Below are 16,022 nucleotides of genomic sequence, written 5' to 3'. Positions count from 1 at the left end.
TATCTGAAACTAATATAATGTTACTAAAGGCTAGATGCATGAATTTGTGCATGGTTGGTGTCCCTTGGCCTGGCCACGATAGGTGCCGATTTCGGCCGTTTTTCCCACTCCCAATCGGCTGGACACCAGCAGCAAGCTAACCTACCGGTCATTGGGTGTGCCCCTTGGCGGTCAGTGTGCGTCATAGCAACTGGTTGAGGGGTTGGCCAAACTGTCAACCAATAGGTCAGACCCTTAGCATAGTACACTTTTACTATATAGGATATGTCAATAAAAACAAAATGGGTGGTATTTTACTGTCTAGTATGATTTTCTAAAAAAAAATAATAATAATAATAAATAAGGTATAAATTATAAATAAGAATGATTCTATAATGTTCCTGAAGCACATTCACAACAAAATATAAGTAATACACTCATTCATGACTCTGGGTATCTCTTCGCCTCAATTTCTTCTCTGTGAAATAGCTATATCTGATCACTGCTAAAGTGTCAAAACGGCTAAGATTCCATAGTTTTGGTTGTGTTAAAAGCCCAATTTTGAAAAAGTGGTTCTCAGTTGAGTATTAAACAGGTATAATTGAAATAATTGGTGCTTATAAATGAAAGATATCTACAATTATGCTGTCATTTTCTATCAATGTCAGACTATGTCCAAAGCTAAATGCTTGCTTCTTTACAGTTTAAATTTTTATCTACTTAGCCTAAAAAAAAAATGCAAACAGTATTAAAATGAATAAATGTAAGATATCAAATGCCTCTGAAGTAATTACTAACACTCAGGAATATCTTCCTCCAGATTTTGTTCTATGTGTAGTTACACAAACACATGTGCTTTATTTGTTTATTTATTTATTAACACATGTATTTTACCATGGTATTCTTCAAGTACTACTATCAAAGTCAACAGGTCAACTGTCTTCCATAGTTATTATACTCTTATAAAGAATCAAAACAAACAAACAGCCTAGTATAATTTTCCCATAAGTTTCAATCTGTGCTAATTTATGAGTGTGTTCAATCACTTATTATTCATAAAAGAAAAACTGTGTTGTATACTCCTTAAAAAATGTCTGAGGCAATATACAAAAAATTATACGACTAAAATAAAACCAGAAAGAGCAAAAAAATGGGGTAGAAATGGAAGAGATGGAAAAATAGCTCAGGAAAATGAATTTTTCAGGGAACTAGGAAAAGCTGTTTATAAAAACTGCATATTTAAGACAGCATTACGATTTTTGACTGTTTAAAAATATGAAAATATGGCTTTTTCTTAATAATTCTTACCAAAGCCTGAACATACTAATTACCAATAAACAGATAACATTTAAATAAAGGACATTTTTAAATTCTTTTGAGGTAGCAGTATTCTACCTCAAAATTATACCTTTATTCCACAATCATCTTGCTGTTTTCTATTCCTTCACTTTATAGAATTCAAGTATGATTTAATAACTAAAACACAAGACTATTATGGTAATGGGATCAAGGATTAAAAATTGTGTCCATTACCGATTCATAACAGTTGTAATTTTTGATCCCCTGAGCATGATTGATTTTATGTATTGCTTTGTACCCTCCACCCTAGATATGATCAAAAGGCAAATGCCTTCCTGTCCTGAGACTTAGTTTCCTCTCTGCACCTGCTGTCACTGCCCTGGCTGAGGCTCCTGCCTGCTTTCACCTCGGCTGCTCAGAGCATCCTTTTCAGCTGCTCACTTGTCCTCCAGGGCCTTCCATTTCAAGCATCCCATAAACGCAGCTATATTAATTTTTCTAAAGCTGAGCTATGAGTATGTCTTTTCTCTACTAGCACTCTTTCCTGCCCGCACACTGTATGAGAGTCCTGTGTGCATCCTCGATTTCCTCCCCAACTCTCCTCTCCCGGTGTACCTGGGGACACCCTGCTCCCTAGCCAAAAGGCTTGTTAGTGACTCAATGAAACCTGTGTTTTCCATCACCATTCATCACCTCTAATAAGACAAGTGAAGACAATAATGATAACTGAATATAAATACTATGTATGTCACAATTCTTTACAGTTATTGTATAGTTTACATTCTCCTCTAAATCTAACAAGTCACACTCATAAGAATCTAAGTTAAGGAGGTATGCTTATATTTATAACCAAAAGTCCAGCACTATCATTTCATATTTACTATATATAAAATTCATTCTTTTTGCTGCTGATATAAGATTTTCTTTCAGTTGCCAAGGTTAACGAAGCCAGCTGGCAGGATTAGACTAGGCACAGTGTTTCCCAAACTTTTGACATATGTGTACCCCTTCTATAATTTTCGTGATGCTAAGTACCCCTCGTACTCATGATAACGTAAAATCACTCCCAGCTAAGCACAGTGCAGTGCATATCCCCACCAAACTCCGGTGCAACACGTACCCCCACCAAACTCTCCCCGTACCCCTGGGGGTACGTGTACCACACTTTGGGAAACACTGGACTAGGGGAAAGACATACCTCGTTGAACTCCCAGGCAAATAGAAACAAATGAAACCTAGTTTACTGACCTGTCTTGTTTATTTTGGTTAATTCTTCAGCATAATATAGCTCAAACATCTTTAACATTTAGTCCCATTTCTGCCATGCCCAACTATGTAACTTTCAGAAAATCATACAACTTCTCTTGTCCTCATTTTTTTTATTTACAAAATTGGAATCTGTTTTGATTTATTCAAACAATATACATACATAAGGAATTGTCACTATTTTATTTGCCATTCCCTACAACATAGCTCCTTTTCTATATGCTTTTCAATTCTCCATTATTCTCAAAGCTTTTATGGACCACACTAGAGGCCTAGTGCATGAGATTCATGCACAGGGGCAGAAGGGGATTGTCCCTCAGCCAAGCCTGCACCCTCTCCAATCTGGGACCCCTCGAGGGATGTCCATTTAGGCCTGATCCTACTGAGATCCTACTGCCCTAAACAGGCAGTCGGATATCCCTCTCACAATCCAGGACTATTGGCCCCCAACTGCTCACCTGCCTACCTTCACGATTGCCCCTAACTGCTTCTGCCTGCCAGCCTGATCACCCCTAAACACTCCCCTGCCAGCCTGATTGATTCTTAACTGCTCCCCTGCCAACCTGATTGCCACTAACTGTGCTCCCCAGCAGGCCGTTCGCCCTCATCTTCCCTCCTCTGCTGGCCTGATCACCTCTAACTGCCCTCCCTTATAGGCTCCATCATCCCCAACTGCCCTCCTGTCCTGGCCTGATTGCCCATAACTGCCCTCCCTTGCAGACCTGTTCCCTCCCAACTGCCCTCCCCTACTGGCCATCTTGTGGTGGCCATCTTATGTCCACATGGGAGCAGCCATCTTATGTGTTGGAGTGATGTTCAATTTGCATATTACTCTTCTATTAGATAGCATAATTTCATTTCAATAACATTGAGAATTCTAGAGAAGGAAGCAAACACCAAATATAAGAAATGATGTTCAAATATATTGCCTTTTACATTAGATAAACTTACAGGCTTTTCTTAGCTTTAAAATAGTAAGGTTCTATATTCAAATTTATATCTGAATTTTACATATTTCTTGTATATAAAGAAAAGTTCAAATATATAAACAACACCCCCATCTCCTGAGAAGTGTTTAGATATGCCAACATATCCCTGTCTCAGGATTCTAGACCTCATGAAGGTTTGGACTGTCTATTTCCCTCCCATAGACATGATACCTTGCAGGCCACTCCACATCTCTTGTAGTAATTCACACTACAGTTATTCCTTTTGTATCTGAATATAGATTTAAGTTTTAAATAAACCTGTGAATTTGAAACAACAAATGACTAAGGAGACATATTTTATGTTAATTCTTGTATTGCTACTTGTGATATTAGAGATTCTGAAGAGTAAAAATTCCCACCCATGTCTTCCTGGGAGAGAGAGATAAAGGTTCTCAAAATGTCTATATTGTGAGATATGAAATTGTATAGTGAAGTATATATATCACACAAGACAATACAGCAACTGCTTTGTCCAAAAAGTAGGCTGGTCATCCTAATCCGAAGAGTCACCTTTTAAAATCGAGATGGCATTCATACTAACTCTCCTTCACCTGCCTAACTCCCCTCCTAAAGTAGACATTGACACATCAATATCAGAAATCAAACTCCTTTGCCATCCTGTTTTAAAGATTTACCTGGATGACATCTGACCTAGCTGACACTGCCAAGCTCTTCAGGACAGTTTGCCTGAATTTTCAACAAAGTTACAGTTACAATAAAGAAACAAGGTTTTCTACATTTTGGAGATTATAGAGTCCACTTCATCTGCGTTATTCTGAAGCTCTAAGTCAATGAAAATAGATGCCTCCAAATACTCATACATGAAACATATTTTAGGGACAACCAAAGTATCGACAATTTCAGAGTCTAGTCCAAAAATGATATACAATACTAAAGAATTTCTGTTCTTCCATATTCAAGTGAGACTCAAAGAAATAAACAAAATTCTAGCCTATGTTTTCTGAACACAAAATACACTGGTAGTTTAACTGAAATTAAACCTCAATTTTCAAATCTGTCAGTCTTTATAAAGGCAATAAAAAAGCAGCGCTGAGTGATCCAGATAGCAGGGCGATAGAAAATGTATTTACATGAAGACACTAAAACCCTCTAGAAAAAGAATGAAAAGAAGCCAGTACTTACTTGGCATAAACCATTGATGCACATATCCAGAGTGTCTGTGTAGCAACGAGTCCCATCTAAGACCTTAGGTGCGAGTTCAACAACCAGGTCTGTGCCTTTGGCCTGGCACTTGAGTGAACATGGGTTGTCAGGGTCGTTAGACACAGGAAGCCACTCATAAAACTCGCCATGGTGCTTGACATCATTATGAGCTGAGCATTGCTGAGCTCGGAAATCACCTGCTTCTGGTGGGCAGTCCTGGAGAAGACAGTGGAAAAGGACAAATACAGGCTGAGAAAGGCACACATGTGGTCTTTCAAAGTCTTAGAAAACAAAGCAAATATTCTGGTTATATCATCCAAAAGGTCATATGATTATTTGACCCTAAGAATGTGTAGATTTGAGAAAGCAATCAGATTGAAATACATTTTCTGACTGAAGTTAAATGGGAAAGAAACCAGCTTGAAATAGATCTGATTGATATTAGTTGGGAAAGTAACCACCTTGAAACATTTTCGGAAAGATATTTAGTGGTCCCATGGATTCTTCTATCTTATAATATCATTTTTATTTCCTTATAACTTAGCTAGGATTTAGTAAAATCAGAGAGTTAGCTGAAAGCATCTCTTGATATCAAGAGCTATGACAATATTTTAGCTCAAAAACAGCAAAAAGTTATAATTTCACTCAAAAATTTTTGTGGGTTGTTCATGAGTTTTTTGTTTTTTGTTTTCTTTCTAAAACTTAGGGTGCACAGTATCTACAGTTGAACATGGTGGACAAAAAAGCGAAACTAGCATGTATACATGGATTTCTTTAGCTTAAGACAGCATGACAGAGTGGAAAAGTACAGATTGCCTCTTCAGATGAGAATGTGGCTACATAGCATGGGACTGTCTGAGTCTAGGTTTCCTTGTGTTCAGAGCAGAGGCAACAATAGCACTCAATTCTCAAGGTCATTCATTGTGAGCATTTCATGAGCTCAAGTACTGGCACAAGGAAGAGTACATGGTAGCTAATACTATTTAATGAAGCCACTGAAGAGAAAGAGTTGGAGAATGAGATTTTTCTGAATTTGAGTATTAAATAATGCTGGCAAAGACCAGAGGAAAACAAGAATGTTTCAATATACATTTTATAAAGGGCATTTTAAAATGTAAAACTATAGCAATCCCTATTATCTAGTAAATTATAAACTTGAAAGCAACTATGATTTAACTTTAAGGCAAATGTTGGCTATCTCTTGTACAGGATTTTTGATAGCTCCGTTTTTTTCACCTTGTGTTCAGAATAGGATGAACTACACAGACTATCCATCTGTGGAAAGGCTTTTATCCCAGTTTGTATCTGAAATACAGAATGAGCATGTGCTCTTTATCATTTTTGAGAGTTCTTTTACACAAGTTTTCTTTCTGTGAAAAACTCTTCACATTTAAATAAGCATTCTGAGATTCGCATTAATCTATAAAATGGGATTTTTGACACTTAAACACATTTTAGTGGTATTTAAATAGCATAGTAGGCTGTAATATTTGGGGAAGCATAATTTTTTTTGACAAGAGGGGGGCATAACAAAAATAGATAAAAATATAATATAAATTCTCAAAGGCATATTATTGCTAGTATTACATAAATTCTCAGAGTTAATACATAGTATTAAAAGAGAATTTCTTAAACATAGATATAGAAACAGATATAGATATAGATATAAGTATAAATATAGATATAGATACCCAACAAGGTATATATGATTTTGAATATTGCCTGAAAAAAGTAAAATTAAAATTCATTACTTATTAATTTCATACAGGATGATCTACATATTAAAAGTTTAAAAAAGATAAATGTGTGTTACACATTGTGTGATATTTACTTGTTTGTTGTGAGAAATAAAATGAAAACCACAACCTGCATAACTATGCTCTGAGTCACAACACAGGTATTTTGTACGACAAGTAACACAACTAGCTGAACTTCAGTGTTTCAATACCAACTCTTTTCAGACTATGTGTTCCAAGATAAAAGTACAAACAAAAGGATTTAACATTAACTCTTTGGATTGATGTTCCAACAACAAGAATGCAACTTTCTTAGATGACAAATCCTACCAGTCTCTGCCTAAACATCACTTATTAGCTTTTGTCCTAAAGGAATCCTATGATTAACTACAGCCCCCAAACTCTACCGTCCTTGTCCCCAAATTTTCATCTGAGACACTACAGGGCCCCTTGCCTTGCAAGTTTAATAAAACCAACTTCGTACAGTCGGCAAGTTTCCCTGGTGGCCATTGCATGAGAGCTTCCACGGGGAACTGATAGTTTAATTAATAATCTAAAATAATAAAAGTGTAATATGCTAATTAGACCAGACATCCTCCCAGACATCCTTCCTTCCAGACAGAGCCGCAGCAGGTGGGGGCTGAGGCAGAGACAGCCACCGTGGAGGGGGGGAAAAGGCCCTTGCAAGAATTGGGCCTCTAGTGTTTAAATAAAGTGTTTTCAGTTGCATATTACCTCTCATCCCAAGAATCACTTGACTACTCTGTAGCACAGAAGAAATACTGAAATGCCCCAATAAAACATAACATAGAGGAAATTGTTTAGAATGGACCCCAGCCCCTCTCATAATTACCTTTGCCTTCTTTATCTATAAATACAAGTGAATCAACTACAGGGAATTCTGGGTTAGGCTGAATTACCTCTGCATTACAGTAATATGGACAATCTCTAATTAAGAGATGTCTTGATATGCACAAAGAGAATTTTCTGCATTTATCCAATTCCAAGAAAACAGTATCAATTACATTTTTAATTTGATGTTACATCATCTTAGTGCAGACATAAAACACCCATAGTGTCTCTCATGAGTCCTTTTTGTCCAACAAAATATGTGAGTCTTCCCACCTTTACTAAAATACATAAGACTCAAAGGTATAATTAGTAAAAAGTGAAATTAAAATAATTGAACTTTTAGGTTTTCTTTTCTGTGACAGAAGCAGTAAACTTGGTTAGACACATCACAGAGAACCAACAAGCAGACAATGACTCCTGTTCACAACTCACCTGCACCTATTCATATATTAGCCATAACCTGTTTTTATAGGTTTTATGAACTTTCACAACTGAAGATACATCTCTGAGAATAATTTATGTGAATAACTTTTCTTAATTTTTATCACTACTGCCTTTCTTTCTACCTCTTTTTTTTTTTTTCCCATAGGGGTGGGTAACTATATTTTGCTAATTTGAGAATGCACTTAAAGCCTGGAGTTCAGAGTTAGAAACTGAACTTGAACCTTTTTAATGTTTGAGTTTATTTGTACTTGGCAAAATGCTACTTCCTGTTTTAAGAAAAAGGACTTGAGAAGACTTATAAAACAGGTTTAGAAAGCTTCTTGGACATCAAGTGGCTCTTACAAAATAACATTTTGATGATTTAAGTGTAAATGAATTAGAAACATATGAATCAAATTTCCCTTGAAATACACGTTTAAAAATTAAGGAAAGAAGGGTTTGGCAAAAGTTTCTTTTGTTGAATCCAAAACATCCCAAGCATAGTTCAAGACACTCGCTGAACTCCCAATGCCTCTGGGATCACCCAGCTGCAGAAGTGGAAACCCAAGCAGTCATCACAGACTCTTGTCCCACAGGTATAATCACAGCAGAATTTCTTTGTACAGATTCACCACATACAAAGTTTTAAATTATAATGTAGTCCGTGGAAACAATGTGCTTCCTGATCCTCCTAAAAGTCAGATTTAGAAGCTGATGTTCTAACTGCTTTGAAAAGTATTTAGCACCTTATCATGGGCATCACTTTTGAAATGTCAGCTTCTGAAGAGATGCTTTATGATCACACAAATCATTAGTTCTGACCAAGACAGCTGGTTTCCCTTAGGGTATACTGAATGTAGAAAGTACAGAATATATACAATGTGAGATTTCTGTTCCAATAAAACCTTAGTGGTAGGAAATCAAGAGTTTTCAATTTGGATAATTAAAACAAATAATTATGTATATGTTTAAGCACTGAACTTGGCTCATCTATACTAATAAAAGGGAAATATGCAAATTGACCATACCTCCACAACACCCATCAGCCAATCAGGAGTGAATATGGAAATTAACCCAGCAAAGATGGTGGGTTAATTTACATATGCAGGCATGGAGCAGCCAGGCAGGGTGGGATGCCTGCTATGAGGGAGAGGGCAGGGGTGGAGGGAGCTACAGGAGCAGCGCTCAGCTGGGAGTGAGGACTTGTAGGCTCCCAGGTGGCCTGGAGCAAAGCCAGGGGAAGGAGTGCCTATTCTTGCATAAATCTTCATGCAATGGGTCTCTAGTACGTAACAATGATGAAGACAATTAAAATCTCTGGAAGTCTAATGGCTATTTGACTTCCCCCACTCACACCCCCCCTGCACAAGGACCTGGCACAAAACATGCTCTGGGAAGGATGCACTGAACTAAAGACCCCACCTTCCAGCCTCTCATATATCTCCAGATGTACCATCCAGCAGAAATAAAGCAAGAGAGAGCAAAATTATGTTTATTGTCCTTCTGTTTATTTCAACTAACAGTAATATATCTGTGGATTGGCAACTCTGGGTCAGGCTACTGAGCTAAGACTTTCTCACTCTGAAAAAATGTATTTTATTAAAAATAGATAATCCAATGAATTACTGTATTTTGCCATTTAATACAATATATTTTTTCTCTCCAATTTTAAGCATTCAGTCCTAACAGTGTTAAGAGTTTTCTTCTTTAAAAGCACAAAAATAAAATCTGGCCTTTTATATGTTTCTATTATAATTCATAAAGTTCATGGAGTCCTGCCATATAAGAGTCGAATTCAAAACATTTTCTGGTTAATCAGCTAGCTAGTGGGAAAGATAAGATGGATCCCAGATGTCCCCTGATGGTGACAGGTGGATCAGATTACACCGTGGGACAAAAAGGGGACTCACAGGGTGAAATGCAAAAGATTATATCTCAGCAGCTAAGGTGGCAGCATCTGAAAGGCCTTTCAAATGATTTTGAAAAAATATACAAAATATAAATTCCAGTCAGAAGAAACCCTTTTTAAAAAAGCCATTCTGCTTCCTGAGGGACATCCCTCTGTTTTACCTTTCTTCTGAAATATTCAGTGGTTTGCCTTTTCTGATAATTTTGCCATTTCATTGAAATTATTATCAGTGTCTTGGTTAAATGTCATATTCTGATTCTACAGTCTTATTTGTAGAGTCAATATTAATATATGATAGTATTAAGAAAACACTGCGAATGATATATTAGGTAATCACATGTAGTAACTGAAGAATATGTCCTTCTCAGTGCATTTCCATATCTTGCAACTGTTCTTCTAAATTCTATCTTTCTCCCTATCTTAATAACTCTCCCTCCATATAAGTTACTGTGAAAGAAAATAAAATTAGAATAATTTAGTGAGGCCTGTACCTTCGGCAAGTCTGGATTGCCACTTTATGATGTAAACATGTGTAGAAATTTATCAGCTATTTGGTGACTTTATCAAATATTATTAGTTCTAAATTTTACCTTCAAAGTTTTAGGAACCTCAATGTATGGACAGCAAAATAGAAAAAAGGTTACCATAAAAGGTTCCTTTGCGATAAATAAAAGAGGGCTCTAGAATATAGACTCCCTAAAGCTCTCAAAGCTCTTAGCACACTGGAATAGATAGATGGTAGCTATAATATATCTTTTATATATTTTGGTCTTTATTACTTGTCTTTCTGCTTCTTTTATTCAAAGTGAAGACAAAATCAGTGACGAGTCAATATTCACAGATGTAATGTTTTGTTCGTACAAACGTAAGTGATGTTTCCGTTTTTATTTCCAACTCAGACTCTATCCTGAGCTACAGATTCATATATAATACACAAATGCTGCCTCACCATCTGGATATCTAAGACATCACACACTCATCCTGTCCAAATCTGAACCTCTGCTCCTCTCCCTCCACCCAGATCTGTTCCCTCTGCCGTCTTCACCAACACAGTCAATGCCAACTCTATCTTTCAGGCCCCAATTCTTAAAGCAGGGGTCCTCACACTTGTGTGTGTATCAGAATCACCTGGAGGGCCTGTTAAAAATACAAGATTGCTGGGGCCCCAGAGTCCAGTTTCTGATTCTGTAGACATGGCGAAAGATCCAAGAATTTGAATTTGTAACAAGTTTTCAGATGTTGCTGATGCTGCTGGTTTGGGGTCCACACTTTGAAAACCACTGCCATAGAGTGATCCTTGTCTTCTATGTTCAATCCACCAAAAAAGGTAGTAGGCTTTATATGCAGAACTGTGCCGAACCTGACCATAATCTAGTCCAAGCCACTGTCATGTCTCGCCAGCATTATTACAAGTCTCCTAACTGATCCTCCTTCTCCTGCCCTTGCTCTCCTATAGACTTCTGTCAACAAGGCAGCAGGATGATCTAATTAAAGCAGGAAGAAATCTTGTCACCTTTCTCTTATAACTCAGTAATGCTCTCTAGTTCACTCAGATGAAAAGCCAAAACCTTCATCTCCAGTAGAGGTAAAGACCTGGCCCCGTTCCCGCCTTTTGTCTTCTTCATTCACTTGGCTTCAGCCACGCTGGCTTCCCAGCTACTTCTTAAACATCCCAGGAGTATACTCACTTTAGGACACATCCATTATCTTTTCCTTCTGCCTGGGATTTCTTTTGCTCAGAATCCAAGAGGCTAATGGCCTCACCTCCATCAAGTCTTTGCTCAACCATCACCTCCTCAGTGAGACCTGCCCTGACTGCCCCACGAAAAATTGCAACACCACTCCCACTCTTGATTCTTTATTATCCTCTAAACTTTTATTTTTTTCCATAACACTTAATCACCCTCAAGGACACCATATAATTTACTTATAATGCTCTCTCTCTCTCTCTCTCTCTCTCTCTCTCTCTCTCTCTCTCTCTCTCTCTCTCTCTCTCTCTCTCTCTCTCTCTCTCTTAAAAAATTGTCTGTCTCCTTCCACTAAAGTATAAGCTAAGAAGGTCAGGGATCTGTGGCTGCTTGGCTTGCTATTATATACAAGGACTCAAATACTTGTTTTTGAAAACAAACAATGAACACATTGAATAAATAAAACACAAGTCATGGTTTCCATTGTATAATTCTGTTTTCCTTGAATCTTGCAGGAAAATCTGAATCTTGAGAGCTTTCTAATCAAGAAATCTTAGAAAATCTTAATGGAGCATCTAAGTGTTTTTTCTACTTTTTCTAAAATGCAGATTTACAAGAATATTTTTCATTTCAGACACTAGGAAAATTGAGTAGGGATTCTTGCCTACTTTCTGAATAGGCAGATTGATATTTCCTCCTCCATGTAAACAAATTTAACAGGGCAATATTAAGAAACATAAAATGTGCTGAAATAATTTATTATTCAATAAATAGCCAGACATTTGTAAATTTTATGTAACACTCAGTGCATGCATGCTCTATAAAGCACTAATGTTAAGGTATCAAGCTTTATCCCCACTCCCACCCCCCAAATTTTGGCCACCTGCTTATGCTAACATCAACATCATCATCAAAAGCATTTATTTGTGCAAGACTGCTAGCTGCTATGTAAAATGAAATTAAACAGACATAGTCCCTGCCCTGTCTAGACAGTCTGTGTGTAGACAACTCTATTATATTTCAAGAACATAATATTTAAATCTCTAACACATCACTATGAGTGCAAAGAAACAGAAAATGGGGTCGATTTTGGAGGATGGTGCCAGTCATTCTTGGCTCAGTTATCCTCCTTTTTGTAAGATGCCCACAGACTTCTCTGGGACACTCCATTTTCATGTCTACAAGACATATGAAAGAGTCCTTCTCCTGCTTTATTTTCTCCTGGTATCAGAGGTTCACAAATTTTCCTTCTAAACTTTCAATACTTTTGGAAACTAATATGTTGAAGGGAAATAAGTGCCCATGAAAATTAATCATTAGCCATTTTAACACTCGACTATGGATCAGGTTCACACTCAATAAAATAACGTCTTTACAGATTTGTGACCCTGTGAAATAATATGGAATTCTCTAGTTTATTCAGGCTTTGGGGGTGTCCTAATTTGGTCTACTAAGTGAACACTGGTAACAGGTATATTAAACAGCTCCAGACCATTCCAATATGTTTATTCAGGTCCAGACATCAGAGACTCAAAATGCATGATATAATAAATCATTGACCCCACCCTCCTTACTCGATAAGCTTGTTATGTGAAAACAAATGTTTTGCCTGGCTAGTTTTTTTTTTTAAATGTCTCCAGGCATCTGAAATTGGTCTAAGTAAAAACATTTAAAACATTTCATTTAAAAATTCATTTTTTTCTTCTTTGGGTAGCTTTTTTTTCAGAGCTCTTACTTTTTCCCCTTTGAACAATGCGGACTTTGGAATCCAATTCCCCAGAGGTATTTGTAGGACTGGTTGTAGTTTGTCATGTTAGAATCTTAAATTCTCTCAATTTTGAAAATATTCATTCCTTGAGGCCTTTTATTATTTTTAGTCCATTTCTTTGAATTGGCTCCAGTTTAGCAATATCTTTTCTTAAATCAGCATTTCAGACTTTTCACTATTTTTAATCCTAGTCTTAAAGAAATCCCCTTGCCTCCCTCCCCCAAATTAGCATATTTAAAGTGGTAATTTGTAGTCCTTTTTGGAACATGGCATATGATTTCATTTTATAAACACACAATTATACACTTTTTTTTTGTTTGTTTTCAGACTGCATTTACCAAAGTATTTGTGGAGAGTCAGGTTGGAAGAAGGAAGGACTAGTATAGGAAAAACATTTTAGTGCATACATACTTAAACTGTTATTACTGCTTAGATCTGTTGCATAACAAGTTCATTATATTTCCATTTATACGTGGGAAAGGATAATAAGGGTGGACATATTACAAAAGGACAAATGTGTAGACTGAAGTTGTCTCCTGGAACATGAGGTGCTGATGCCAATCACTTAGAAGAAATATGGAAAGAGACACTGTCTAGAGCAATTCAAAGGTAAATACCATGTCAAACAACTCAGAGAGGATCCCAGCATTCTCTCTTCACCTTCCCTCCCCCTTAGTCTATAACTAACCACCCGATGTTGCCTGTAGGCTTAACTTCCCTGAATCCTGACAACTGTCTATTTTCCTGGCACTGTGTCTAATTAATGTTCCTTTTTGGAGGCATGCAATATAGTCCCCATGAATGACTTGAGATACATCTGAGCACTATTTTGGGAAGATCTTTGTGGTACCATATTTAAGGTTCACCCCAGTTAGTTCCTGCAAAGCAGAGGTCAAGCTTCTACTTAAATTATTATCCAGGCAGTTTCCTGAAGAATGATACTAGGATTGAAGGCACTCTCCAATGGGAGAAGATAGCAGGTCAGGGAGTGAAGGAGAAAACCATCTGTTCTTCAATCAATGGAATGGAATAGTCTCTCCTTTTAGCAGGACTCCTCTCTGGATGGAGGACTCTGACCATGACTATGAATGCGAGTCACCCTGGCAGGACACGTGATGCTCTCTGTGTGACATCTTCCAAAGAGAGGAAATAAAGTGTTCTCAGACTGTCCACGGTATCAGAAAATATCTGCTGGGTATTTCTTCAGAGACTTTAGAATGAGGGAAAGAAGTATGGTTACCGTGGATAAAATGGAGAGTGAGATGGCCTCCTCTCTCTTTCTTGTCTCATCTCTTTTCAACTTTTAGATCAAATTCCTATTCCAACAACCAACTTAATTGTTAATTCTATATAAACCGATCCTGTAAAAGAAGTATCCTCAGGTTTTGGACGCGTCATTATGGGGATGGCGATGATCCTTTCCAAACCAAACATTAGAACTCAGGTTTGATAAATTAGAGGTTACTTATGGTAACCTCAGAAGAATAGTTGAAAACTGGGTTATTTTAGAAAACTCTGATAGCCATAGAACCAGAACAAAGCAGCAAGTAAAACAAAGAAGTAGTGGAGGGAGCTTCTTCTCCAATGGGGTCAGGCTGTAGCCCTGGGTCTAATGAAGACCCTCTATAGGTTTGTTGCCGGAAAGAGTAAAAGCTTCCTTTATAAAACCAGAGAAAGAAGTCCCCTTTCCATTTACTCATGCTTTCTGGTTGGGTAGGACCTAGACATTGTTTGCTACCTTTTCCCAGTTCCATTTCTAAATTTCCTTTCCTAGGGGCCTAGGACCTACTTTTTCCACATCCCTAACCTCCACTTTACCCTGCACAAGGGCATGGATCCATAACTGCTCCTTTAATGCTTCTCTTACCAGCTTTCAACCAACAGCGATAAATTGGACTGCTGGGCATTACTTTCTGGACACAGCAAAAGAAGTCAACTTTTAAGAAAACAAAAAGCCCTCTCTAGGGCCTCTACAGTCATCCTGACCTAACGGTGGCTGGTATTGTCATATGCTGGCTCTGTGGACAAATAGGATATGAGTTAATGTAAGTAACATGTTCAAATCAGAATTGGCACGTAGTAAACACTCAATAAAATAAATGTTAGGAATTACTATTATTACCAACACCATAGAGGGGGGAGTTGGAGTTATACAGCTCTGGTGGGCTGCAGAGGAACCTGAGACGGTATTTGCTTCGTCTTTCCCACTGCCTTGCTGCCTCCAGAACTACTTTACTTGGTTGTCTGAACATATTTTTAATTAAAGTGACTTATATTAATGTCTTACCATATGAGTCTAATCAAACAAGATCATGTGCCAAATTTACTGGGTTATAAGTTTAATGGATGACAACACTCAACTTAGTTCATATGCGCTCATACTTCTTAGTTTGTTGATCTTGGACTACAGACATATTTTAAGAAACCAAAACAGAATTAGAGAAATATATTTTCTGACTCCTGAAACTCAGTGTTTTCAGGTTGTCCTTTGAAACTTAACACACAGCCTCTGAGCACCAGCCTCATTCTGAAGAGCGTTTTGCTCCAAAGTTGATTTTCTTTTCTTGTTCCTATAAAACATCCATTTCCTCCAGTGAGAGGGCTGCACCAGGTAAGAATAGGGAGGAAAGGACACTGATTCAACTTATCTAGAACAAGGTTTGAATGACTAACAATGCTTTCTACTTATTCAGTTTTAATTATATACTAGAGGCCCATTGCATGAAATTCGTGCACTGGGGAGTGGGGTGTCCTTCAGCTCAGCCTGCACCCTCTCCAATCTGGGAACCCTGTGGGATTGGGCTTAAATTGACAGTTGGACATCCCTCTCACAATCTGGGACTGCTGGCTCTCAACCACTCATCTGCCTGCCTGCCTGTTGGCCCTAACCGCTTCTGCCTGTCAGCCTGATCACCCCTAAACACTCCTGTGCCAGCCCAGTCACCCCCA

The 16,022-nt window shown here is 37.6% G+C and overlaps 1 protein-coding gene across 3 annotated transcripts in view; it reads right to left on the bottom strand.

Moving 5' to 3' along the window:
* Positions 1 to 16,022, bottom strand: part of ADAMTSL1 (ADAMTS like 1) — an 849,328-nt gene that overhangs the window by 293,068 nt on the left and 540,238 nt on the right. For all 3 annotated transcript variants that reach the window (XM_036434138.2, XM_036434136.2, XM_036434139.2), the window contains one exon: positions 4,677 to 4,913. In XM_036434138.2, the coding sequence (XP_036290031.1) occupies positions 4,677 to 4,913 (237 nt within the window). The remainder of the gene's footprint in view (positions 1 to 4,676; positions 4,914 to 16,022) is intronic.

The sequence above is a fragment of the Pipistrellus kuhlii genome, unplaced genomic scaffold (genome assembly GCF_014108245.1).
Source record: "Pipistrellus kuhlii isolate mPipKuh1 unplaced genomic scaffold, mPipKuh1.p scaffold_m20_p_12, whole genome shotgun sequence".
In the NCBI taxonomy this organism is placed as follows: domain Eukaryota; kingdom Metazoa; phylum Chordata; class Mammalia; order Chiroptera; family Vespertilionidae; genus Pipistrellus; species Pipistrellus kuhlii.
Note: the sequence above shows the minus strand (reverse complement) of the source record. Positions and strands in the feature narration are given on the sequence as shown.